This window comes from Siniperca chuatsi, linkage group LG6 (genome assembly GCF_020085105.1).
Source record: "Siniperca chuatsi isolate FFG_IHB_CAS linkage group LG6, ASM2008510v1, whole genome shotgun sequence".
In the NCBI taxonomy this organism is placed as follows: domain Eukaryota; kingdom Metazoa; phylum Chordata; class Actinopteri; order Centrarchiformes; family Sinipercidae; genus Siniperca; species Siniperca chuatsi.
In genome coordinates this window covers 16,850,075-16,878,042 of record NC_058047.1, presented here as the reverse complement: position 1 = coordinate 16,878,042, position 27,968 = coordinate 16,850,075, and the positions used below count along the sequence as shown (strand labels likewise).

The following is a 27,968-nucleotide window of genomic DNA, read 5'->3' as shown; positions in this document are numbered from 1 at the left end:
TTTCAGTCCAAATTCAACATATTGTCATTTAAGTTTTTGTAAACTTTCCTGATATTAGGTTTGAATTGGGCGTTGTTATGCTCTGATATTTATTAAGAAAATTATGCAATTAATTCCACGAACCAATCATAAAATATCTGCATCAGTTTTCCCACATAAACAGTTGCAACAAAACCTCTCGCCTCCTGCTCTTTGAGTCTGAGCCAACTCGTCTCTACTTAGCCTTTTGCAATTAGCTAGCTAACCAAATATTGCCTATATTTGATCTCTCTCTCTCTGTCTCTCTCTCTCTCTCTCTGAACTAGGTTTTCTAATAGTTATGAATGTTAATTTTCACTCAGATGTTTGTGGATGCTTAATGAGACGCTCAACTTTGATATCATATATGCATTTTTACTATTTCAAGCCAAATTTCCAGTGGCTTTAAGCTCAATTTTATTTAAAATAACATATTTAAGCACTCATATTTTAGCACTGTCTGTCATTCCCCAGGCTGTGTATGACCTGACATGGGAAATGCTTCAGGAGGTCTTTGCTGAGGACCCCAACGCTGATCAGCCTCAGTGGGTCAAACCACGTCGGGTCAAGTCCTCGTTCTTCCATAGAGTAAAGACAACAGGGGACATCACCAAAATCCAGGTACAGTACTGCAGGACAATCACCACCAACAGAAAGAGACGCACATTTATGTGTCTGAAAAGTACCTCCCTTTGCCAAACACTCTTACTACTTAGTCCTTCTATAATCTAATTCTAATTACCTTACCTTAAAGGCAACTAGATTTTTAGAATATAGACCTTCAGTGGTTTGTTTCTTATCTCCCAAAGTGACATGTGGTATTGTTAATTCACCTTGGTTATCAGCAGATTTTATGGAGTGCAGTATAAAGTTATTTACTGTCACACAAATTAAAATGCAGTGTAATGCCTTTTACACACGTGATGATATGGTATATTGTTTGTTTTTTTTTACATTGTGTAACAGGAATTCATCACAGCAGAAGTACTGAAAATGTACGGCCTGACAAAAGATCAGAGCCAGAAGACTGACTGGCAGAAGATGCTCAAATTTGGCAGAAAGAAGCGGGACAGAGTTGATCACATACTGGTAGGTCCCAAAATTTTGGGAAAGATTGTGTGTGTGTGTGTGTGTGTGGGGGGGGTGTAATTTCTACAAGTTAGACACAAACACATTGCATTTGTACTTCTCTGTTTAAATTTGAAAGACCTGATCTGTTTTTTTTCTTTTGAATAATATCAGAACCGATTTGTTTATTTCCTCTAGATGGCAACAGCAGTTGTAACATTTTCATATTTTGAAGTTTTAAGGTTGACACATTTAAATGTAAGATTACAGCCTTTAATGCTTTACCAGTTTATATGAAGTAGAACTTGATTTGTTACCTCTGACTAGCCCCCACATAGTTCCACACACATGTACAGCAGTGAGTTGTGCAGATCCTATTGTATTCTATTATACAACTGCTCTGAGCACATTTTAGCAGAAAAATTGACTTTATGTCAGAGCAACAGGATGTTACAGGAGTTGATTGTAGAAGTTACCCAGCTCTGAAATTGTGATTGGCAGGGTGATGTTTACATAAAACTGAGAGTTCACATTTAAACCTTCAGTGATGAAATTGTTCCACTTAACTTGCTGTGATATGAACAACTGAAGTTAGTCACTGTGCTATAGTAGTTGACCCTTTTTGTTTCTCAGGTTCAGGAACTCCATGAGGAGGAGGCCCAGTGGGTCAACTATGACGAGGATGAGCTGTTTGTCAAGATGCAGCTGGCAGACAGCATCTTTGATGCTTTGCTGAAGGACACTGCAAACGTGCTGACGCTAATCTATGACAAGAGGGCCAAAAGAGACACCCTCTCCTGACAGCTTTCCTGCTTAGATTTTAAACTACAACCTCTAGCTCAGTCCCCGTCTTTCCTCACCCCAGTGAACTCCAGCCAACCTACCGCCGCTCGGTCTTCCACCAGCTGATGTGCCAACAGCCACCCTCAGATGCCTTCGGTCCCAGCATTACCTCTCAGCTAAAAACAACTCCTACTTATTTCTATGACATTAATTTGCTGAATTTGCTTCAGCTAACTGTAGTGGTTATATAATTTGTTCTACACACAAAATGCCTCTTGAGCAATCCAGCCTTCTTAAACCTTAACACCATCTAGTCTCAGTTCTCACCTCCTGGACTGGTCCTTTTGTAAATGCTAGTTGCAGAATGAGTAGATGTTTTGGTAGGATGGACTGTGCCATTTGTTAGCGTTTAAAGTCCATTGATGCTGCTAAGTTGATTGTTCCATATGGGACTATAATACAAAATCCACCTGGAACAAAAGTAGGTTGTTATATTTTGTATTGAATCTTAAAGTAAATATATATATATGGATTCAAAAATTGTAATAGAGTAGCAGATAAAAAAATATACAGTGAAGTAGACAGTGACATGGTGTTGTGTTGGCTTTGCAATCCAGCACATTGAAATTAAACAGTGACTATGAGGTTAAACTTGTAGCTTTAATTTTTACAGCCATATTGTCTGATCAGTTTTCAGCCCCCAATTTTAGGGGTCTGTTAGCCTGCCTTACATTAAAAGCGGGCTGTAGTCTTATCACGCACAGAAATCAGCAGACACGATTGGTCTTTAAGTACAACAGGCTCAGGTGACTGACTCACTCTTTGGCCCTAAAATTTCCTTGTATGCTTTGGCTGTATGTTTACCGTCATTGTCTTTAAATTCAGGGACTATGTATAGAAAAATTATCCAACACTGGTCATCCGTTATGGATATGAACACCCTCAAACACCCTTAAAGCTGTGAGTCAGCACATTTAACTTTATGATCATTATTGAATTTCAAATCCAATGTGCTGAATGAGAGCTAAAACACATCAAATATTGTCAGACTGCGCCATATTGGAACATCACTGAGATCAAATATTGTATGAAACATTTTGCCTCCATAATTATATTATTTATTGTATGAAAATGTTTGATTAGAGGAGTAAGGAACATTTTGAATTGTAAATGGTCTTGTCAAGATATAGCGAACAGATTTTTAACATCTAAAAAATTAAACTGTAAAAAGCACAAACAGAAATGTGAATGTGAACATGGCAATATATTATGTAGGAGGTTTAAAGAATGCTATTGAAACCACAAAGAGGACATGCTAGGGAAAAAACTGTTTTAATATTTAAACATTGTAGTGTTGATAATTAATTGAAACAGTTCTGTATGGCTTTTATTGTGGCCACAACTGTCCAGTTGGTCAAGACAATCATTGTGTCCCACATTTTGAAGCATACACTGTGTACTAATGTTAACAGTTTGAAAACGTCTCATACAAACAGCAAAGAAAATGCTTGTTCACTGATTTGCGGTTTATTACTTTATTCTGTGCTGTAGCTGAAGCTTTTGCACCCATTCAGCATTGTTTTCCACTATTTATTTTTCACAGTTATATTGTTTTGTGTTTCGCATTGGGGGACAAACATGTCCATCAATGCCATGTTCAAAAATCAAGTACTTTTAGTATCCATGCTGGTATTTTTAAGATTTAATTTGGTCAAACACTACATACTCAAAACACAGACTGAGTATATAGTATGCAAGTGGGACACAAAAGACTGTAGGCCTGACTGGATATTTTTAGAATCACATCATAGGACAGTACTGAAATGCTGGATTTGAGCCTTACTTATCCTTTCTGTCCTGTCTTTTTACTTTCTATGACCTGAGAAAACACCACTTGTTTCTTTATCAGTTGCCCTGGTAAAGGTTGCTAGCTGAACATTTACCCAATAAAACATCTAGTCGTGTAGCAGCATGGTTATATGCTCCACTTGCTGCTGTGAAACATTTGGCTTCACAGCGATCACCAAGTTTAAACCGCCCGTCAGAATGTAGCCCGGCGATGTCGTAAGACAACAGAGGTCTTTCTCAACATTCAGTTCAAGTGCCTCTTTAAGTTGAGTTGTAGATTTATAACAAACTCTGTTGATGTCTCAACATCCTTTGGACCTATTTTCTTTGAATGTCTCTTTCAACTGCTGTATACTACCATTTTGTAAATGATCCTTAAATGGCCGCTCTTCCTTCTAACCGGTTTGCTAATACTTCAGTTTCTGCCTTATCAGTTTTTCTTTATCGAAGCATATTTAAGGAAGTTTTTTAAACCTTCTCATTTTCCTGTGCCTCAGCCTGAGGAAATGTTTGTGATGCTAACAGAATTGCTGACTCACTCTAAATGTCACCTGCTTCTTATCCACGTCACCCCTGCATCTGTGCATATAGACACAGTTGAGTCATTTCATTGATCAACTGTATCAGGAACTAGTTTGTGGACACTCCACACACACTCCACACAAACACACACACACACACAACCTGGCTCCAGCCCACAGGCTGCACAGTGTGAGTCACAGAGCTGATGAGGCTGAGCACGTAGGACTGTATCCAAGGGCTTGTTTTGGTCCTCACTGTCAGCCCTGCTTTGATCCAACAAGCTGTGTACAAACTCATTGTGGCATGTGTGACAGAGTTGTTAATCTTCACTGACTGTTAGGAACTAAAGTGACCTTAAACGGAGTACTTAGTCTCTTTTTTTTTCTACTGTCAATGTTTTAAGAGTTGCTAAGGTATATGTTCAAACTGTAAATTATATAATGTAGAAAAAGACCAAAAACATTTGACACCAGTCTCTCCATGCTGTATGACTTGTATGTCTGGTCTGTAGGCATATGTAACTGTAATGGTGACATGATTAGTACCTTAGAAACGCTTCCTGCAAGGCTTTATTGCAAACCCTCTAGGATTTTCCTCTTGAATTGATTGTATGTGGGAGGAAGTTAAGTTCCCCTCTGTAGCTATGCAGTAGTTGGTCTTATGCATTGCTTTATATGTACGGACCAAACAGTTAAGACTTCTTTAGCGTAGTCTGAAGATTAAATAAACCTTCGAGAAGCTTGAAGCTGTTTGGTGTAGGGTGGAGTTGATCGGAATAACTGAATTAAAAAGTTTGCACAAAAGATTTGATCATCAAATTAACCCAGTCTGACTAGATTTCTCTTTTCATCTTTTGAAATGTTTATGAATATTTATAATAATGTGCTGTGAGTGCGCGCCAAGTGCACTTGAAGACTTGTACAATTCTTTTATGGGTGTAAATATACTGTCTATCTAATCTGACCCTCTGTTACTGTAACCTGAACGATTGTTGTAAAATAAACACTGTTTACTTTGCAAATATGTGCATAGTATATATTTGTTAATTAAATGAACTTTTGAAATTGTAAATAAAGCTTTCATTGTTTCTAAAGGAATGCTGACTTGAAATGTTTTCTGGTTTAGTTTAGAGTATGCAGTAGTGTTGTTGCAGCACTGAGAGCAGGCCAAGGAATCTCCTCCTGATGTTTTAGGTCTGTGACCAAAGGCAGATGTTGAGATTTGTCTGCTGGTTTCCTCAGAACTGCAAATCTACGATGGCACTTTGAAAATGCAGGAGGATTGAAGCATATTACTCCTAAACTGATTGAGGACTGATTGAGCGTTTCTGGGAATGTGGGAGTTTAAATTCTGTGATTACACACATACAGTATTTCACATGTTTGGATTGTTAAGGCTGATATTTATTAGTCTAAAAATCTTAAAATGTGACAAAAAACTACTAGAACATAATGTGCGGAGATGAAAGTTTTCAGAAGATATTAAAATGTTAAATACATGTGGGGAATTTTGTGATTTATTTTTTTATTACACAGAAAATTTTATTAATTTTTTTTTAGTGGCTAGTCAAAAATGTCTTAGGTAGGAGGGGTTGTGCTGGGTTGAGTGACAGTTTGTTTACATCGAAAATGTCAGAAATATCTGTTAAGAAACACAATTGCTTTTTTTTTTTACCACTACATGTCACAATCTTCAATTATATACTGTATGTGAATATACCTGTAATTTATCAAAAATAGTGATTGGGATTTTAGTATTTCTTTTCTAGGTAAAGAAGAGAAGCTTTTATTTTGACACACAAAAAAAAACTTAAGTCAAAGTCCACTTACCAGCTTTTATCTTGAGATTTCAACCTCATCATATTGCCTTCCTCAACGGATGGAGTTTGCTCAGTTGGAGATAACTCCATCCACTGAAGAAGACTGTGAGATGCGTTTGAAATCCCCAGAAAAATATTGTAAGTAATATTGTAACGTTTATTTATCTATCCGTTAAACTCACGGTGAAGGTCAATAATGCACTTTTACGCTAATATAATTGTTTTTGAGTTAAGTCTAGATAATATTAATAGTCATTAAAGGTTATTTCCTGTATGAAAGCCGTGTAAGGGCATACATCTATCTGCACTTCTCTTCCTAGCACGTCACTTTAAATCGCCTGGTATCAACCATTTCATGTTGATATCAGATAAAGTTAAAGAGAGAAGTGAAAGTCTGAGGGGAGGGTGTGTTACTTTGTTATGAGTGGTGTTTTTGTTTAAGGCACTATAGGAACTGGACGGGGGGAGGACCCATGAAGCCCGCTGGCCGGGAAAAGAGAGGGAGAAAAAGTTGTGAGAAGTTTTGTGACTCGGAGGTTGAAACTCGCTGCGTTCACAGCGACGGTTAGGGGCAGCAGCTCGGACAGGGAAGATGGCGCGGCGCTGCGGCCGTGCCACGTCTCGGTTTACCGGAGAAATACAAATATATCCCAGAAAGATACCAACGTCTGCAGTTTGGTTATGTTTTTGTCTTCTTTTTCCTTCTGCCGCGGAGGCTGGACTGTACTCCGCTTCTGATCAAATCATCTTGTTAACTCCGGAAAATGCGGAGTCGGTTTTGATCAACTCCACAGCTGCTATGGTTGTGGAGTTTTACGCTTCATGGTGCGGACACTGTATCGCCTTCTCTCCGGTTTACAAAAGTCTGGCTAGAGACATTAAAGGTTGGTACAGACCTGCTGCACGTAACGTAGCTGCAACTCTTTAAAGTAGCAATTTAATTTGAATATTATAGTATAGTATTATAGTAGAATATAATAGTCCTGTTTGTTAGCAATTTAAATTTTGCACAACTGAACATGTTTTATTCGCATGATAAGCCAGCAAAACGTCTCATAAAAGTTACACATTTTTAGGATTAATAGTCTACAATTCATTTGTCTGTAACTTTAATATTACCATGGTTACATCTCCCTGTATTTTTTATCATCTGCATGGAAACAGTGAGAGCACCAAGCTGTTGTTTCTATCTGTTAATTAGAGCATGTGATCTAATGAATTGGGTTTTTTTTATTCTGCTCAGCACTGTGGCTCTCCACCCAACTGAGTTTAGTTTCTGTTGCTCATAAGCCAAAATAAATATCACACAGCCCCTAGATTAAACATAATTAGGATGATAGTCAAAGTTTCTGATGATGGCAGGAGGCCTGACACAGGCGTGTAGTGTTTCAGTCCTGTGTTTCTCTCACACACAGTCAACAGTGTGCAACTCATCTCTTGGCCTGCCATCAAGTGCCTTGTTTGTCATCCAGCTGATATTTGAGGGATATACAAGAGAAATTAGGATTACATGGAGATGATATTACCGTCTGCCAGCTACGATAAACCTGTAGATGAAGTTATTTTGTACCAGAAACTGTCTGCACAGGCCCATCAGGGACACTACATGTGATGAGTTTGTTGCCTTCTTGCACAAATAGATACTAGGCCTAATGTAAATAGTGGAAATTAAGGTTGTCTATTAACATACAGGATTTTTCCTTTCTTGACAATACTGGTGCACAGACTTCTCCTGTATTGATATACTGAAGTTCACATTGGCACACATGGCACAAGGACAACACAGGACCCCATCCAGTGTCAGTAGACAGTACACTAAATATTTACTGTCTCTCTCTCCCTCTGTTTGATGTTTGTTCTTCAGAGTGGAAGCCAGCTGTGGACCTGGTAGCTATAGACTGTGCTGCAGAGGAGAACAGGAAGGTCTGCACTGACTTCAGCATCAAAGGGTATCCCACAATAAAGGTATTATACAGTGTATAAACTGTCTACACATCGGCCCACATACTGTGTTCTGCCTGAAGTCGCTTATTTAATTCAGTAAAGCTGATGACCAAGGAGCTAAACCAAAAGCTAAAATAATTTGGTAATTAACTGATTAGTTGATAGACAGGAAATTAATTAGCAACAGTTGTAATCAATTAATTGTTTAAATAATTTTTATGCAAAAATGCCAAAAGTTCACCAGTTCCAGCTTCTCTAATTTGAATATTTGTGGGTTTTTGTAGTCTTTTATGATGCTAAATTGGATACCTTTTGGGTTTTGGACTGTTTCGGAGAAAACAAGCAATTTGAATATGTCATCTTGTCAACTTGAATAACCGGCAAACTAGTTGATAAGGAAAATAATCGCTAGTTGCAACCATCATTTGATGAGGTACTGTTTGGTTTTTCCTTAATTAAAAAAAGAGAGAAGCACCCAGGTGCTGTTGAAGCAACACTTTAAAAAGCTCTTATTCTTTATCTTTCTTTATCCTTTATTCCATGACTTGAATATTAGAATACACTAGAGACACACCAGACTACATTAACATATATCCCATTTCTAGTGCCTTCCGGTTCCAGGCTACATTTACTGAACTGGCCATAAAATCAGGAATGTTCACAGTTTAGCTTGAACATGTCTGAGAGCTCCCTTTTTCAACACTGGTACTGTATGTTTGATTTTGATTAGCATGTTGTGTAGAATTTGTGGAAAACAAAAGACTTATTTGCAGGTATTTAAGTAAGTCAATTTAATCTCTTCTCTCTATTAGTGTGTTTTAGTTGTAACCTAGTGATCATTTCTTAAATGAACTAGGATATTTCTTATATTTCTGAAGCCATTATAAATAAACACTGACATTTCTTAAGCAGTTTTTTTTTTTAAACTGAAAAGGTCAATTGTATAATCAAAAATAACCTTTTTATTTGGGGGGGCGTTTGTCATTTAGTAACTTCAAAATTTGTAGGATCCATTTTGTAAAAGTACTGTTGTTATTTAGTCAACAAGCGACTTTTCTCTGTCTCATCAATGTGTAAGAGCAGCTCTACTTTTTCTAAAGGGGTATAAATATATCATTTTTGAAGCTCTGGATGAGAACGTGACAGATTGGGTTAGTTACTGTCAATGCAACATTCAGTTCCCAGTAGAGTCAACTTTTGCCTGATCAGCAGCCATGCTGCAGAAACGCGCCAGCTTCAAACATCTGCATTTGTATTTGTAGCGTATCTGATTTGTCAGCATTAGTGTGTGTTTAAGACTCTGCTCTCAGTCCTGTCTTTCCTCTGTGTCATCCAGCGAAGAGCCAATGAAACAAAGAACTCCTTCTGTTTGAACACACAATGCAGCTTTAACATCTGCGACTCATTTTAACCAGGAAGGATTTAGGGGTCAAGGCGGGCAGAGGGGAAAGCTGCCCCCCCCCAAACATTACACAACATCGCTTTGCTTCTCTCATGGTCGTGTGAGGGCCGTCTCATCTGATCTCACTTCTCTCTTCCTTCGTAACCCAAACCATCTCTCACTTTACAGTTCTTCCATGCTTATTCCAAGGCTGAGGCTAAAGGACAGGCTTTTAAAGGTACTACTACACACACGGAAGCAACTCGACACAGCAAAAATAAATTGTCTAACTTCATAGAGAATGTGCAGTTTCAACAGGCATCATGTCAGAGAAAGAATATGCATACTGATCATAGTGTTATCAGATTATCATCAAAATGATAATCAACTGATATTTTATTTTTGCTTTGGGTCATCATGTGCACCATTTCAACACTTATGTTATAGTGCAGTTACCTTGGGAGTTGTTTGTATACATGCTCAGGTAGTCATCGGTGTGTTTTAGTGGATGATAATCCTGCGTGAGAACTAAAAGCAGTGTATAATGTTGTCTTGATGCTCTTTGACCTCCAGCTTTCCCCCGCAATGTTCGGGGGATCCGTCACAGGATCATAGACCAACTGGAAACCCATGAAGAGCCCTGGCCCCCCGCCTGCCCCCCACTGGAGCCCACCAGGTAAAAAAAAAACACACACACACACACACACACACACTGCCCATTTGTAACTGTAGGAATTTAGCTGATTATTTTGAGTGATTTTTATTAAGTGACAATTGCCAATTGTAAAGGTTAATCTATCTGTTAATCACTCTGTTTATCTACTGATGACATGGACTTATGGTTTGTTTTGATGAACAAAATCACACTTATATATATAAAACCAACAATGTGTTGGATTTTACAGTCGAATTAGTTACTTAGGCTATTGTATTCGGAAAGTAGAGAGGTCAAAGAGAAAGCTATTAAAACCATGGATAGCGTTCTAACCACTGACTGTATATAAAGATGGACAACATGACAGCCCCCCCAAAAGTGAAGCCAAAACATCTTGAACACCCCCTGGTGGCTGGCTGCAGTATAGGTCATAAACCCCGCCCTGTCAATGTTAGCAGATGGGACACGAGCCAAAGTAAAAACTCAAAGTACCCTGCTGCTCCTGTATCTATTTTGGCTTAATTTTTCTACAGTGGGAGGAAGTGGAGACGTGTCGTCCATCTTTGTAAACAGTCTATGGTTCTGAAAGTGCTGAAATGTGAAAACAAGCGTCAGCTCCTGAGAGCAGAGGAGCTGTCTATTTCACTGTGGTGCTGAAATGACCTCTGACTTGAACAAAAGGCATTTTTTGGTGCAGTAACCTCACAAGCGCACTCCTATTTGATATAATGGCAAGAGATAAAATGAAGCCAATAGCCCACAACAAGACAGAAGAGAGCTATAATATTTACGTGTCACGAAAACTGGCTAGCTACACACAGTCTGCATAAACACCATCAAATGATGATTTTACTGCACAACAAACTGCCTTATGTCTGCCATATATCCTACATATAAAAACTGACATTTATAATCTATGTATAACTTGTCTTGAAATTTATATCTAAAATCTAACACAAACCGATTATTTAGGACTAACATAATATCTAGCTCGCTATCCTAACGTTACCTGCTTCATGGTTGTTGACACACCACCGAGGGCAGCGATGCTGAGGCCAGCCGAACTGCTGCATTGCTGGTAGGAGGGGGGTCGTCCGTGGGCTGGCAACTGTTTATAAAAAAGCCAAAGGAATCTAATTTAGGGAGCTTTGATACCTTTTCCTCCTGTTCTTTTCTCTGTTGTCTTTTCCAACTGCCACTTTTATGTTTGAGAGGCTCGCTCCGCTTGCAGATGTGCTCAGCTTGTCAGTCTTGACAGATTTTGCGCTACAGGTAAACTAGCTATCGTATCGTCTCGTCACATGATCATATAGAGAGAGAGACTTGACATTGGTTAACATCAACATAACATACATATTACCCAGCAATCATCATTGCGTATCTGTATATGACAGAAATACCAAAGAAAATAATAGATTGCTACTGAATATTTTACAAAAATAAATGAAAATCATGATGTAGATGGGTTTGCCTTTTCGAGGGCATATATAGCAAATGGCAATATCATTAAATGTTAGTTCTTCTTTGAACACAGGTGTATTTCCAAGGTGGCAAACAAAATAGCAGGGGCCCTTTCTCCACCCAACACGTTGTTGTCGGGCCCGCTCTCTCGACAGCCCTCACCCCCATCTCAGGGGCCCCAGTGCACTGCCTGCACTGTCTATATTCACGCCCCTGGTTCCATGTTTAGCTACAGTATTTCTTCTATCCTTTGTTGCAGTCTTGTACTGTAGAAACCCATATTCCCATCATGTTGAATCGTCTGGTCTCATCTGGTATTTGTTAGTGACAATCCAAATGAAATAAAGCCTTCTCAGTTTAATTTTAGAATGTCTTTTTTCTTTTAAGATAAAATATGTCCATAACATGGTGCACTTGTTTAATTCTTCCTTTTGATCTTTACTAGATCAATAGCTGATCCCTTTAAGATTTATTGGTGATGTTTGGAGATCCTTCGAGGCTTAGCGTAACTCGTATGTGGGATTCCAGTCTTATGTGTTTCGTCTGCTCCTCTCTGTCCAGCCAAGCAGAGATTGACAGCTTCTTTGAGACCAACAACGTTGAACACCTGGCTCTGATCTTCGAGGACGCTAAATCCTATATCGGCCGAGAGGTAACAGCTCATGTTTCCATCAACCTGAGCTGTGTGTTTCTCTTTTCTCTAGAATATTATTTCTTTCTTTTTTGTGCAGCAGAAGAGACTGAAGGTATTTCAGGTAACTTTTTTGAAGTGTGTGTGTGTGTGTGTGTGTGTACTTTGTTCTTCAGGTAACCCTGGACCTGTTACAGTTTGAGAATGTTGCAGTGCGGAGAGTCCTGAGCACTGAGGAAGGTCTGGTAACCAAACTGGGAGTGACTGAGTTTCCATCCTGCTACCTTTACTATCCTCGAGGCAACTTCACCAGACTCAAAGTGTGAGTATCTGTGTAGCCTCTAACTTCTACTGCATAACACAGTGCTGTGCAATTTAAAATTACAGTATTATACAATGTTTGGCAACTTTACCTCTTATAGGTAAATTAAAAAGATACAGAAAAATATAGATAGAAAATATGTGCAAAAATATGCAACATTTATGATTTTGTATTCTTTTCAAATGGACATAATGTATTGTTTAGTGTAGAGATTTGACACTGTGACACTAATAATAATTTGACACTATGAGACTAATAATAATAGTTTTCTACATTTTATAATGTATATTGTATCCCCAGTGGTAATATTACAAAACTGTGTCTTTAATTGATTAATTGATTAAAATTAGTTTGGGACAAAGTGATGCTTCATTTTATTCTAAAGGCCATACATATCAAACACACAAGTGTTTTCACTTATTTGCCTCATTAGACCTCATCTGAGGACTGTGTGGGCGTGTACAGATTGTGACTGTGATTGACATCTGTCTGACCCTGGTATTAGTTTGGTTGCACCTGTTATGGCATAGTCAGACTGACATATGCTCCCCTTTCATTTCTATGTGGAGCTCTGTCTAACTTCCACCTGAGCAGAGGTCTAATTAGCCAGAATAAGAGAAAACACCTGTGTGGGTGTGTAGGACTTTATTGCATTCTGTGTTTTTAAACGCAACAATAAAAAGGCAGGTTAAGGACAATTTAGCAAAGGGTTCAGCTACGTGCATGTCCAAAATAATATTTGCAAGTGGCAAGAGAGAACTTGAATTTATATAGTGTTTTCCCCCGTTCTTTGTCAGTGTGCCACTAATGAGGAGTGCAGGAGAAGTTAGTGCAGACTTGCTCTCTGAAGGTTTTATTGTCCACTTCCTTAAAATGACAAACCTACTATGCAAATACAGGAGGCCAGATTGTGGATGAGCCAAACTCTAATAATAACCATGGTTCAACAGTAAGAAGTGCCACCTCCTGCAGGATGTAACAATGCATTCAACTTCACTTAAGAACGTCCAGAATTGCAGGTTGTTATCTGTTTTTCATCAAGTATGGTCTGCAACCACCAGTCGGCATTGTTTATTGTCTGAAGTCAGTGCAACAGACTGAATTTACAAATTCCACACAAAACTTTAACTACAAGATTTTCAACATTATTATTAACCTAAAGAAAGGACCTGATGTAGGTTTAAGAAATAATATTTCTCCATCCTTATTAGGAACATTTGAAATATAGACAGACATGCAGGATGCACCTGTGAATCAAACAGTTCTCATTTATATTGAGTGGGTGGATGTTAAATGAAGGTGTGAGGTGAACATGAGCTATTTTTGTATATATTTCAACAACATCACAAACTTTTTACAGTAATTTCCATTTAGCTTCATCTGAAAAACACAAACACCATGTTTATTTCCCTTTTGGCTCCTATTGTTCCACACGCGATGACTTTGCTTTCTGCTTAAAACCTTCGTCGTGTGCTCATTATCTGAACCCTATTCATGAGAATACTTTTAAACATCTGGCCTCTTAATGGGATCAGAGCATCAAAATCGCTCCCATTATTCACTATCATAAAGCGCTGCTGATCATTCCTCACCCTGCAAATTCATCTGCTGTTTCTGCCTCTTTGTTTGGCTGTTTCAATAACTTGGCATGCAAAGAGGACTCTTTTTAGTTGACAAATGCAAAAAGGAAATGATTTATTGCTGATTTATTTATTCACCCTCCATCTCTCCCCTTCCAACCCCCCTCATCTCCATCACTGTACAGAGGGGAGGTTTTTTAATTTCTTGCATGAAAACAATGCCATTGCTTTTCTGGCTTCACCTGCCAAACAAGCCCCAGCCGCACACAGCGACAGATGGCCTCCCATCATCACTGAATGTCTGATTGATCCTGGGAGAGCAGAGTGCGTGTGTGTGTGTGTGTGTGTGTGTGTGTGTGTGTGTGTGTGTGTGTGTGTGTGTGTGAGAGAGAAAGCGTGCAGGGGCGTCTCACATCCGTCATGCATGTAATGTGTGCTGGTCCCAGGTGAATGCATTCCCTCCCAACCCACCCTGATGCCTGCCTGCCCGCCGGCTCTGGGGATCGCTGGATGAATGGCTCTCCCTCCACATCTGTACACTCCCTCCAGACACGCAGGTGTAATTGAGTCCCGGGCTAGTGTGAGTGAGCGTGGGCCCAGAGTATCCATCCTCCTTATTACCATCCTGTTCCAGTTTTACGATGCTCTCTCTCTCGCTCTCCCTCTCTCTGTCCCGGACGAGGGGAGAAAGCAAATGAGAGGAGGATGTGAGGGGTGGAGGGGGAGAGAGAGAGAGACAGAGCGAGAGAGAACACATTAATGGCTGTAGTTCCAGTTGCAGGGTTATCACATGGCTTAATGATCAGCGATCTCTCTCTCAGTTCCACGCTGTCTGCTCCATATTTGATACGCATTCCCATAAGTGTGTAAAATATATAGCCACAAAAAATACAGGTCATAAAACATTTTTTATGGCGGTGGACTGCTGAAACAAAAGGTTGAAATAAAGAAACGGTGCATTTGTTTGAGGGTTCCTTGCAGGATTAGAGCCATGTATCGGCTGTACAAACTGGGTTGCATCTACACTAGGGCTGCACGATATGGTAAAAAAAATCATATTGCGATTATTTTGACTGATATTATGATTGTGACATAATTCATGATTAGTGGGAATGATCATTTTTGCATCATTATTTTCATTTTAAGTGAAAAAACGATTAAAATCATGATGATGTGTCATTTGTTGGGGTCTGTACAAAACAAACGTGTTTTCTTCCATCTGGAGAACAAGATTTGTAGGCCAGAGCATCTCTGCAGCACTACAGTACTTCATTATAATGCTGATTTGTTACACATTTTACCTTTATCACATATTGTAGCTTCTGCAACATTGCACACATCTTTTTCCAAAATTATGGCCATTAATATGCTGCTATAACAGCCTCCACTCTTCTATGAAGGCTTTATACAAGATTTTGGAGAGATTTGCTCCCATTCAGCCACAAGACCATTAGTGTGGTCAGCCACTGATGTTGGGTGATAAGGTCTGACCTGCAGTTGGTGTTTCAGTTCATCCCAAAAGCGTTGGATGGGGGTGAGGTTGAAGTCTTTCACACCAAACGCGGAAAAACATTTCTTCATGGACCTTTTCTTTGTGCATGGGGTCATTGTCATGTTGAAACAGGAAAGGGCCTTCACCAAACTAAGAGTCCACCCCAAGGCGTGTAAAATAGACGATATGTACATAAAAGTACATGGAGGCGGGTGTCCACATACTTTTGTGCAAATGTTATGTTATGTAATGTTGAAGGGTCCGTCTCACTTGTCCTTCTCTCCTTCAGCCACATCGAGGCTCGTGCTTACTACTCTTACGCCCTCCAGAAGCTGCCAGGGGTGGTGCGGTCAGGGAAGCCTCCACTGGTCGTCACAGCCGTCGGCACCAACAGCACAGAGAAGCCCTGGAGACCCTTCAACAGGTACGAACAACACATACTGCACAAGACTGTCTTTCTCTGCTCATTCTTATTATTTGTTGAAGTGATGTTTGCGTTGTGTGCCCAGGTCCAGGGTGTACATGGCAGACCTGGAGTCAGCGCTGCACTACTCTCTGCGTGTGGAGGTGGCTGCCCATTCTGTCATCAAAGGAGAGGCCCTCATTTCTCTCAGGAAGTACATCTCTGTCCTGGCAAAGGTACACACACAGTATACACACTCACGACACACAAAATGTGTAAGCCAAATGATATTCATTGATCAGGGCTCATTATTTTCAGTTTTTGAGTTATAATATTTTGATTTTCAGTGTTTATTTTGAACATTAGAAATACTGAAATCAGGTGAAATTGGATTGAACAAAATCAGTAACACAAAATCCATGTAAAATATCTGATTTAAAAAATCACACTTACTTTAGAAGGACTCTTTTTTTCCTTTTTTTTAACTCTTTTTCTTTTATTATCAGAAACATTTTCCCAGCTGTCTTTGTCACCAGGTGACAGAGGAGTGTTTACTGTAGACTACAGTGATCAGTCAAGACAAAACATTTTTTGGATGTGAAAATCTGTTTTAACTGATCTTTTTATATATATAAAAAAATCTGTTGATCTTTCAGTGGAAATTGGTGAGAAAACAAAAAAGAGTGCATCCGTCTTTACGTATTTTAAGCCCCAAGAGTATAATGAACATCCACATTCAACAGAAATGTGTAGTTACAGCAGGTCACCACTGGATGGAGAGTGAGACAGCAGAATGTTTGTTCACACTGTTGATTTGAGCTGTTGGTTTGCAGCATTTAGCTCAAAGTTCCCTTTTCATAACATATTTTTTTAAATTCCTTTAGAATCCATTAGATTACTGTGCATATTTACCTAATTAACTGTTTTGTCAAATGCACTTTTGTTTTTCACCACACACACTTGCAGTTAACACACATTATTGAAAGCAGAAGTGGATGCCATTGACTAGAGGAGGAGCACAAAGACTCTCTGGGGTATTGTTGACCGTCTTCATGTTGGCTCCCAGGGGGATTGAAGCGTGGCTGCCAACCACTCGCTGCCCACAGGGTTTACACAGACGCAGCCTGATTACTAGCAAACCTCCCTGGGATACCCCAACCACTTCTCCTCCTCATCCTCCTCATGCAGTATTCCTAGTTTTGGTTTCACACAGGCATCTCTTTAAATACTTGTGAACGTGCCAGTCCTCTGTGGTTTGCCAAACCCTCTTTTCCATCCTGTTTCACCTCTTCCTTCTTTTCTGCTCTCTTCCATCTTTCACTATAAAGGATACACATTTCTTTTTATACTTTTCTCCAGGGTCTCATGTTAGTTTGATTAATCAGCTTTTATTTACATCTAATACATAATTTTCCAGCTGCTTTCTTCCAGCTTTTTCCATTACTGATCACATGCTCCCTCGTTGCCTCTTTTCCTCCTTCCTCCCTGAAGTGTGCCAGCCAGGCAAACATGTTGTGAAGATGAGGCTTGACCTGCTAGCCCTGTCCCTATTGGCTACGCACCAGGCTGTCTCATTGCCCCAGTCTGCCACCAGTCTCTCTGATTATATCTCACTCTCTAGGGGCGAGGCAAGCTAGTGTGTATCAGTGTGTATCAGTGTGTGTGTGTGTGTGTGGGGTGCAGAGCACTGTGGCCTCCCATTAGCTCCAGTTTGTTTAGTCAATAGTGGCAGGTCCCAGTGGTATTTTTAGCCTATCCCCCTACCAGAATGGACCAGCCGCTGAGCAGGGCTTTGTGTAGCTGAGGAGGCCGTCATTGTTGCAGCTGACCGCAACTTGTGACAGTCCTTATTGTCGTTTGACTGAGCGATCTTGCAACAAAGAGGCCGAGTCCTTTCAGTCAGTCAGCTTGTTAGGGACAAGCAAGTAGATTGGTAAACTGGAATTGATGGAGATTTGGGATGAGAGTGGATGATACTTATAGTATAATGGTAGGAAATGCTTATGAGCCTATTGGTGCACTTTGAAAAGCAAACACATATTTAATGATTAAATATTAAGTTTCATATGATGCAGTTCATATGCTAAATATCTGAAAATTGAATGTATGTTTAGGTTAGAAGAATCCTTAACTTATTTTTCCTCTACTGGCCTTTTTTCATCTATATTCAAATGACTGATTGATAAAAAAATGTTCTGTCATCTGATTACCAATTCAGTATGTAAAAATCTGACACCTGAACTCCCCGCGTGAGTCATGTGATTAGATTAGAGTGAAAGTGACTCACGATGTCCTGACCACAGTGTGAGTGTCATCGATTCACGCTGGTGACACATTTCCTCATGACGCACTTTTTAATTTTTACCAAACGGAATGATTAGTGGAAAGTGTATTTGCATGGGTGATATTGCTGTTATGCATGTGTGTGTGGCTGCTACTAATTATTATTTTCATCACTGATTAATCTTCCAGTTATTTTCTTGATTAATTGATTAATCATTTTGTCTATAAAATGTCTATCTTCATATTGCTTTTTTGGTTGACTAACAGTCCGAAAACCCAAAGATATTCAGTTGTGTATAATGAAAGACAAGATAAAACAACTAATGGGAAGCTGGTACATTTGCTTGAAAATTACTTCTTGTTCTGTACATCTTGCGGACACAAAGTCTGCGTGTAATTGATTATGTATTCATCTCCTTTATGTATTAATAATTTCATGCAAATCTCTGTTCTGTCCAGTAATTGTAATTCCATGAATTGTTTGTCTCTTTTCTATTCTCAATCATCTCCTCATGCATCTCAATCCAAACATGTAAACATGGCGGTTGTTGTTGGGGGGTTTTCGGGGTTTTTTTTTCCGTTTTGTTTTTTCGGCACCCGGTCATAATATTACTAGATTTACTGTCTTGTCAGGCTGAAGCCGGATTTATTGTATCCTCTACATGTATATGAGGATTAAAAAAGTGGATCTTGGGAAGCATGAGAGCATTACAGCGAGGTTTTTAAGGATTACACCTCTATCCTGCTTTTCTTGAAAGAAGCCCTTCAGCCCAGAGGGGACAGTGGGGCAGGGGGAATAAAACAAAGATTTAAGAGGGGAGCTTTGGTCTAAAGGGACACAGGCTTCGCCCTTCTCACGTCAGGGCTCAGGACATACTGTTCACATACGCCTATATTACAAAAGATGCTCTTTGCTTTTCTTAAAACCAGATGTCCATGTATGTCCGTGTATGTCCAATTATGGATTATATTACTGTTTTAATAAGCAATTTAAAAAAAATAGTTGATTCATTTGGCTGTTTTAAGTTGTAGTTTCCCCTCAGTGACAGTAGAAAACAGGTAAAAGATGAGGCTTCTCTTTGCTTGGTTTCCACACTGGGGCACATGTCTGCAGCACCGACCCCCCACCCCCCCACCCCATGCTCCCCGGTGGATTGACGTTAGATTATAACCAAGGGGCTTCACCCCTGTCTTCTGGCCTGGTCCGCCCTGTTGCAGCCAACAGATGCCTCCCTCTCGGGACCCTCACCACAAGGAGCTTGCGGTTTCTCAAGTGCTGCTGATACTAATCGGATCAGGGATGACATATTGCCAGGGTGACGGCGATTGTCATGGTCCAACTGGGGTGGGGGTAGGAGGGATAAAGGGTTAGAGGAGGGGAAGTGTGTGTGTGTGTTTGTTTCTGTTTTCTCAAGATAGAGAGAACAAATGGAGAGGGAGATGTAGAGATGATAAAATGTAGAATGTTTACAGTTTGAACAAAATATCAATTAAATGGCTATGTCAGCTGACATTTTAAATGTTATCGGATATTACAAAGTGTCTAGTTTCCAATAGACTTTCCAACAGTGAATATTGATGAAGGAGAGGAGTGTACTGTAAGTATATCTTCAATCTAGAAAACAGGAAACATCGTTTTTTGGTATAACATTTTTAAACTTTTTTGCTGGTGCGTGTTTTACTGCAAGTCTGTTCAATTAAATTCTAACTGCCCACTGCTGCCTGAAGAAAATCTGATCAGTGTAGGCTGTGACTTGACCTGTCTTTCCTTCAATGGTTGTCACTGTTTTTGGCACATAATTCATCAACATATCTGTGAAATGTATTTGGCATATTGATTGACATTGTGCACCATCAATGATCAAGGCCAGAGAGTCCGACAGGGAGGTTAAGAAAAAGAGAAATCAATGTAAAGTAAGACAAGTGGTGATAAAGTAGAGCAAGACGAAACTGACCAATATCTGAGTCCTTGCATATTGTTTGTCCAAATAAAAAGGTTGAACATGGTGAACGTTTTGAGTTTTTAGGCGGTGACCAGACCCAGAGAGCTAATGAATAGTGTTGCTTTGGTGATGCTGAGTTAAGCCCATTAATGGAGAAAAACCTGCATTTTCTCTTCTGGTTAAATTCATATGGCTGTTTAATGAGCTTTTCTGACTGGTTGGCATTCAGACCCCAGATCCAGACCTAAACCTATTATATCACTTTCCCAGCAGTGAACAGCACACATCAGAGGCCTTTGTCTGCTCTTTACAGCCCACCTTTAGTAGTGTGTGTGTGTGTGTAGAGCTACATATGTATGTCAAAGAGGGAGATCTAGTGCTGGTAAAATAGAAAATATTTGCTGTTGCAATAATATTGAAATCAATTATAGCAGATAATTAATTATCAGTAGGGATTTATAAAATAGTTTGTCTTTGCCCATATCTGAAAACTGATTATCTAATTGGCCATGTTGTTGCTGTCAACAATATTGAGTGTGTTTGGTGGTGAAGTGGTATGCATCTCTTTTCTTATTTATTTTTAATGACCAGTATATTTGTGATTGACTGTGATTCTTAGTTATGTAAGGCAGCTGCTTATGTGTTGCTTATCACTTGACAAGTAAAATCTCAACACTCAAAACATACCAAACTTTTCAGAGAATGAAATGGTTCAATAGTTTAAACTTTACTGGTCCAGTACCAGCCGATATGTTGAAATTTAGCTGTTTACATACAGCAGTTTTCTGTAGGCCAAGTTGATGAAAGGTGAAAGTTGCCGAGGGAAAGACACAGGCCAGAGCAGGACTTTGTTAGCCTTGGACAAGGAGGTTTAAGCAAATCACTGGGGGTCTAGTTAAGTGGTCAGGGTGTAACACACAGATCCTGTTAGAACGTGATGAATGAGCCATGGACTGAAAGGGTGGTGTGTGTTCAAGATTGTCAGTGTGTGCAGGTGTATTTAGTTGAACAGATGGTGGAGGACAAATCAAAAAGACTCAGCGATGCAAATCAAAAAAGGTCCACATGCTGGATGACGCAAACTCTTTCTGTCCTCTGCTTTCTCTGTTATACTTGTATTTGTTCTCTCTCAGATTTACCACAACTTTGTAGAAATCTCCCCTTGCACTTTGACAATAACTGTGATTCGAAAACATTGTTGAGTAATGCTTTTATCTCGTTCTGTTGTTTTTAAAAAAAAAAAAAAAAGCTGCAGCAATTAGACAATTAATTGATTAGTTGATTGACAGACAATTAACTGGCAACTATAGTCATTTTTTAAGCAAAAATGCCAAACCTTTGCTGGATCCAGCTTCTCAAATGTGAAGATTTGATGCTTTTCTTTGTAAAACATAATAGGAAACGGAATATCTTTGGGTTTTGTACTGTTGGTCTGACCAAAAAAGACCAAACCGAAGGTTACCATGGAAGTAGTCTATTTGCCTGTTGTCTTGGAAGTCTTGGAAAAAGCCTGATCCCTCTGCTGTGTCTATTTCTGAGAAACTGGACCATTTTCATTAACAGAGAGGCTTACAGTAAGAACAGGAAGCACATTTAGCTCAAATGTATTAAAGCGCTCTTTTCTCTTTTACAGTCTGAACACTCAAGACATCAGATGTTTCTATTGTCAGTATCATATGTGTGAAGACACGTTTGTCTGTGTCTGTCTTTACTCTGTCATCACTGGTCTCAGACACCCATCAGCTGGATTTCCTCTTTCTCTTCACGTACCTACCTCTGCTAGTTACAGTATCATGTTTCCTCCCAGTTGTGGTTGTTACCAGGGTAGTTTGAAAAGATGTAAATACACAGCAGGAGAAAGCACTGAGTAGACAGTGGCTAAATGGTTCTTACTGGCTTAGGAAATGGATCTTATTGAAGGGAGAGGCTTAAGCTCGGCTGCTGTCACATTTAGTGTGTTTCTTTAAAGGTGCTCAGAAGGAAAAACACTCAAACCACAACTTTTGTGCAGCATGTAAACCTTGTGCACAACATTGTTAATGATGAGTTGGCAACTGATAATCTAGGCATTACATTTGGTACATTGTGTGTATTAGTAGGACAAAAATGTTAATCTGAGGTGAAGATGTTGATGTGAATGGTTCTTTTCAGGGAAAAGAGTGTGCGTGTTAAAGGCCATGAGCATTAATGTTAGCACATGGAAAACAACACGGTCATGAAGCTTTTATAACTGTACATAGAGAAATAAATAAAACCATTAGCACAGTCTATATTTTAAAGCTGTTATGTGGTGGAAAGTGTTCATTTAAATGATCATGTGCTGACTAAAACATACAACCATACATACATACCAGAGCTATAAGATTAACCTTTTGTTAGATTTTATAAACTGTACTTTATCAGTGAAGATTCATTTGTGAATGAATTAATCTAATGGTGATCTACCAACAGAAATATCATAATTAAATAGTGATTACAAGTAACTGAAAGTGCGCAGGATTTTTGGTTCCTTCTCAATAAACTATACTTGCACTTAAAGCTAAAACAATTAGTTGATTAATCGATTACTCAATTGTCCGATTTGAATATAATGTGAATATATGCTGGTTTTTCTAGTTTTCTATGATAGTAAATAGAATACTTTTGGTTGTGGTTGGACAAAACAAGCAGTCTGAAGACGTCACTTTGGTTCCTGGGAAAATGTGATACGCATTTCTCACTATTCAGACATTTTAAAGACTAAATGACTAATGGATTAATCAAAAAATAACTGGCAGATTAATCGATAATGAAAACAATGGTTAGTTGCAGTTCTACTTACATCTCATCTTCTCCAAAATAAACAGTTTTGTCTCTGTCATTTCTTAAAGTTAACACCTGTTTCCATTATGCTCTGTTGTTTTATGTCCGCAGTACTTTCCAGGCCGTCCAGTGGTGATGAACCTTTTGAAGTCTGTAAACTCTCTGCTACAGAACCAGACTGGTGATGAGATTTCCTATGAGGCATTCAGAGAGATGCTGGATAACTCAGCACAGGTGAGTCAAGACAGAGCTGTATTAACAAATATCCAATAAGCTGGGCCTTATGCATCAATATCGCAATGAACTTGGGGCTTCTTGTTTGTTCTTGTCGGTCAAACCAACATTTCAATTATTATTATTTTAATTAGTTAACTTTTTTGTCTGTCTTCGATCTTTGGTATTCATTGGATTCAGAAGTGGTATGTCCATTACATACTGCATTGAGGAAGTACATGAATGCAAATTGAGAAAAATAAGATATTTTTTAGCAGGCAGGCAGGCATCTAAGAGGAAACGACAGGAGAGAGAGGAGGGGAGATCAGACAGATAAGCAGGTGCAGGGAGAACAGAGGCCAGGGCACCACAAATGCACCCAGACTGATATGAGGATGTCTGTCTGGGAGCAGCCTCGTTGTTTCCACTGAGATACCAAGGTCACCTGTCAGTCTGGCCACTTAATCAGTTGAAAACTACCTCAGAGGCACCAAAGTGATGCCTATTCTGTCAAAGAAGTGTCAAAATGTGATCTTGAAAATGTAAAAATACACAGTGTGAGTATATAAAAAGATATTTTATAAATATCCAGTTATTTCAATATGTACTTGTCTCGATGCCAGCACATACAGCTGAGGATCTATGTGCTGTTGTCTTTGGAATGAAGCCTGCATGCCTCCAGTATACGCCCCCTGCAAATTGGAAGAGTCACTTACTTACATCATTAGCTTTTAGCAGGCAAATCAATTGATCAATGAATCAATGGGAGGTATGAATAGACTTCGGCTCAGAGGAAATGGACTCTGTACACACACACACACACACACACACACCAAATCTTTACTATTGACATGTGAGTAACCCTGTCAATCACGCCATCAATGGCAATGCAGTGTGGCAAGAGAAACGACTTTATGTCAGAGAAAATATGGTATTGGATTCAACTGTGGCTCATGGTTAGAGATCTGGATAGCTTCTGTTCATTAGTGGAGCGCTGAGCCATTAACCTGAGATTGACTTCTTATTGATCAAGAAAACTACGTGGCATAGATTTCATTAAGTTGAACAGGTTGGGAGACGCTGGAGAGGCTCTACTTTTTAAAGAATCTTTGGAATTTTGTCTCATTTAAAGGATAAAGGCTGGTGTTATTCTACATTTTTCTTATTGTCAACAGATCCCATGAAAAGACCAAAACCATCAATGCATTAGTCGGTCTCTCAATACTTAAACAGTTGAAATAGATAGCTAAATGGATAAACGGTTGAAAGAGTTATGTAAAAGTAATGAATAAACGGTTGAAACGTCCAGCTTCTGACACTGGCTATATGAATGCAAACTTGACCAAACCAACCTAAACACTGACAGTTCAATTGTATGAAAAAAATATTGTAACAAGATCCAGTTTTATTTAGTTAATAGAGTAAAATAACCATTTTAAATCTATTCAAATGAACACATTTGGAACATGGTGGGTGGTGTTGATGAAAGGCTACTTAAATTCATCCAACAGAGTTGTGGGGGTGCGTCTGGGGAAAAAACACTGTACTAGAGAGTTATTTATGGCAGCAGGACGGTGTGGAATTTTATTAAAAATAAACTACAATTGTCGTGTTTGTCATAATAAAAGAACATGTAAGTGCAATGGTGTGTTTTTAATAGTTTTTGGTCAGTAATGGAGACCTGTAACACAAAGGAATAAGCTGTATCAGGCTTTGGTCACACAGACAGTATTTGTTAGTAGGATCAATTCATTGTTGGTTTTGGTCTTTTCGTGGGATTTGTCGACAAGAAAAATATAGAATATCACCGGGTTTATCCGTTTTTAAGCTTTTATTTTGTTTCCTTCTTCCCATTTGTCGCTAATCTGTGTTTGTGTTTGTTTGTCTTCCTCTCTCAGTTTCCAGACACTGCTTTGCCTGAAGGAGTGAGGTGGGTGGGCTGTCAGGGTTCACAACCCCACCTGAGAGGTTACCCCTGTGGGATGTGGATTCTCTTCCATGTTCTCACTGTCCAGGCCAAGACCGCTGGAGGCACAGGTACACACACACACACACACACACACACACACACACACACACACACACACACACACACACACATCCTTGTACTTCTATCTTTGTGAGGACCATCATTGACACAATGCATTGCCTAGCCCCTTACCCTAACCTTAACCATCACAACTAAATGTCTAACCCTAACCCTTACCCTCACCATAACCTAATTCTAACCTAACCCTTAAAACCAAGTCTTAACCTTCAAACTGCCCTTTGAAGTTGTGAGTTTCCAAAAATGTTCTCACTCTGTAGGTAAAAAAACATGTTTCAGTCCATACTGTGTAGCAAGTACAAGTACACACACACACACACACACACACACATTTGTATTGCTGTGAATGAAAAGGGCCATTGAAAGTTCATGAAGACATGGGTGGACTGAGGATGATGGCTTTGTGAGGCTTTGTAAACAAATTAGCCCAGGAATGTTTGGTGGACTTTTTCACTCTGACCTGATTTAACATCACACAGAGAAAAGACTGAACACACACGCAGAAACACAAATATCATGATGAATTTTTGACCAGAATTCTTTGAGGGTTTTTTTCATATGTTTTGTCATTTTCTCACAGCTAAAATTGAGCCTATTTGTGACTGTGTGAAAAGGGGATTATGTTAGATTAGTGGAATGTGAGCGGTTAATAAAACAGGCAGATGACCAGAGGCTCCACTCCTGGCAGGGACGTTAATCTCCTTTCAACTCACACACACGCGCACACACACACACACACAGAAGTTAATCCCGAGGTTTAAGGATCATCATGTGACCTGCAGATGGACTGGCCAAAAGGGCCGTCCATCTGGCCCCCCACAGACCACCATCTTAATGGGTGGATACACACACATACTGTACAGTATTGGCCATAACACAAAACTCCATTCACATGCTGCATAGATTATTAAAGGTGTGAACACATGCCTAACACAAGCCCATCCTTATTTTCATAAAGAGCACATACACACACACTCCCCCAGACACACTCTCACTGTCAATATGGTTCATCTAAAGGTCCTGCTAAGCCGAGAAAAAAAGCAAATGGCTCCAGGAAAATATGTTTGTGGACTGTTGAAGTCCTGAGACAACAGCCTGGCCACCATTCACACAGAGGGTTAACAGTATTTAATCTCCAGATTGGGTTATCCCATTTGCATAGATTATTCATCTCAATATGGGGTTAACCCAGCTCTCTGTGACTCCTGGCCCACATAACCGTGAGAATCCACGAGGCTCTGGACCCACACTGCCATTAGCAAGCTTTCAGGCTACAGCACAGGTTAATAGTACATTTTAATGTATAGAGACAAGCTGCTTTACAAGGGCAGGTGCTTGTGCTTTACATAGGCGATAATAAGGTAATCTATGAGATTTTGCATTTACAGTCTTCTAAACATCCTGTTTAAAGTAGCAAAATCAGGACAAAGAACAAAGTTTGTGTTTGAAGTGATCTTAGGAAAGAATTTGTGATATTGTTTTTATTGTGACAGGTGCATTAACTGACCTCACGTCATTCCCCTCCAGATCCCCAGGAGGTGCTGGGAGCGATGAGAAACTATGTCCGCAGCTTCTTTGGCTGCAGGCCGTGTGCCGAGCACTTTGAGAACATGGCAAGGGAGAGTCTGGTGGAGGTGAACACGTTGTCGTCAGCGGTCCTGTGGCTTTGGTCCAGACACAATCTCGTCAACAACAGACTGGCAGGTAGGAGTCAGCATGATCACGTCTAGCTAGTTTGCAGAATCTCTTTGGTGCAAACTAGAGGTGATTCTCCTTTCTATTATTTCAATTACAGCTCTGGTACACTTGTAGAAGATTCCTTAAAAGTACAGTGAAACAGCTGTTAAAGCATCTTCAGCTTCCATAATGTGCACAAACTATGTGGGTGGGGTATATTTACGAGAAGGATTTAAATCAAATCCTTCAGATGTGATTGGATTGCTCCAAAGCGGGGTGGCTTAACGAATATGGAGCGATACGAAGGTGTAGTTAGATACAGAGCTGTTGGCCTTCATCCACACCTCCCTCACCTGCGTTGTTAGGTCAGGAGGAAGAGGACGAGGCACAAATGAATAAATGAAAGCACAAATAAGTTCTCTAGAAATTTAAGTTTTTGCCGAGTAACATCCAAACACACACCTCTGACCCATAATATCACTCTGCTAGTTACTATGGCCCACATGCCAATGGTCTAGCATTTCTATATGATGGGCGGGGTTAGCTAGATGCCCCAAATCACATTTGACTGGATATATTTATGTATATGCCCCAGAGGTCAAGATGAGTCATTAAAAATATTTCAATGTTGAGAGGAAAGAGAGGAAATTTGATTGAAAAATTTTTAATTTTTTTTGTTTTTTTGTTTTTTTTCTTTTTGACATATACCAAGAGATGACTAAACAATCAACGCAGGATTATAACTTGGAAAATATTTTTTCAGTGTGTCTTTAAAGTGAAGACCATATTTCACACAAATCCGGCTGCTTTCTGCTACAAAGAGAATGTGGCTACTTGTGCTTTTGTTTTGAAGGCCAAAAGAAGGATAAGACGTGATAAAAGACCTTAATGACAACAAACATGCATTCAAGTGAGTTTAACTAATATCAAGTTGTAAAAAAACCTTATACACCATAAAGCAATTCAGTAGATTTCCTGTGAATGACAGTGTAGATGCCAGTTTAGGATTTCAGCCACCTTGGTAATTGTCTTGCTTGTTTTGGGGAATTTTGAGTATGTTTTTTGAAATTAGTGTG

The 27,968-nt window shown here is 39.4% G+C and overlaps 2 protein-coding genes and 1 long non-coding RNA gene across 5 annotated transcripts in view; 2 read left to right on the top strand and 1 right to left on the bottom strand.

Annotated features, from left to right (window-relative positions):
* The window catches only part of cep350 (centrosomal protein 350), a 37,463-nt gene extending 32,127 nt beyond the window's left edge, over positions 1-5,336 (top strand). For all 3 annotated transcript variants that reach the window (XM_044198464.1, XM_044198462.1, XM_044198463.1), the window contains 3 exons: positions 493-639; positions 985-1,107; positions 1,720-5,336. In XM_044198464.1, coding sequence (XP_044054399.1) covers positions 493-639; positions 985-1,107; positions 1,720-1,887 — 438 coding nt within the window. In that variant the 3' untranslated portion in view covers positions 1,888-5,336. The remainder of the gene's footprint in view (positions 1-492; positions 640-984; positions 1,108-1,719) is intronic.
* Positions 5,337-6,386: 1,050 nt separating this feature from the next.
* qsox1 (quiescin Q6 sulfhydryl oxidase 1) overlaps positions 6,387-27,968 on the top strand; it is a 29,734-nt gene continuing 8,152 nt past the window's right edge. Inside the window, exons 1-11 of the mRNA XM_044199298.1 lie at positions 6,387-6,942; positions 7,923-8,023; positions 9,573-9,621; positions 9,957-10,059; positions 12,061-12,151; positions 12,307-12,452; positions 15,814-15,948; positions 16,034-16,163; positions 23,067-23,189; positions 25,067-25,205; positions 26,743-26,919. Of these exons, the coding sequence (XP_044055233.1) occupies positions 6,651-6,942; positions 7,923-8,023; positions 9,573-9,621; positions 9,957-10,059; positions 12,061-12,151; positions 12,307-12,452; positions 15,814-15,948; positions 16,034-16,163; positions 23,067-23,189; positions 25,067-25,205; positions 26,743-26,919 (1,486 nt within the window). The 5' untranslated portion in view covers positions 6,387-6,650. The remainder of the gene's footprint in view (positions 6,943-7,922; positions 8,024-9,572; positions 9,622-9,956; positions 10,060-12,060; positions 12,152-12,306; positions 12,453-15,813; positions 15,949-16,033; positions 16,164-23,066; positions 23,190-25,066; positions 25,206-26,742; positions 26,920-27,968) is intronic.
* Positions 13,083-26,834, bottom strand: LOC122877572. Its single transcript, XR_006378284.1, has 2 exons — positions 26,723-26,834; positions 13,083-14,700 (listed from the first exon to the last, which is right to left on the bottom strand). It is a non-coding gene; the product is annotated as an uncharacterized LOC122877572 (long non-coding RNA).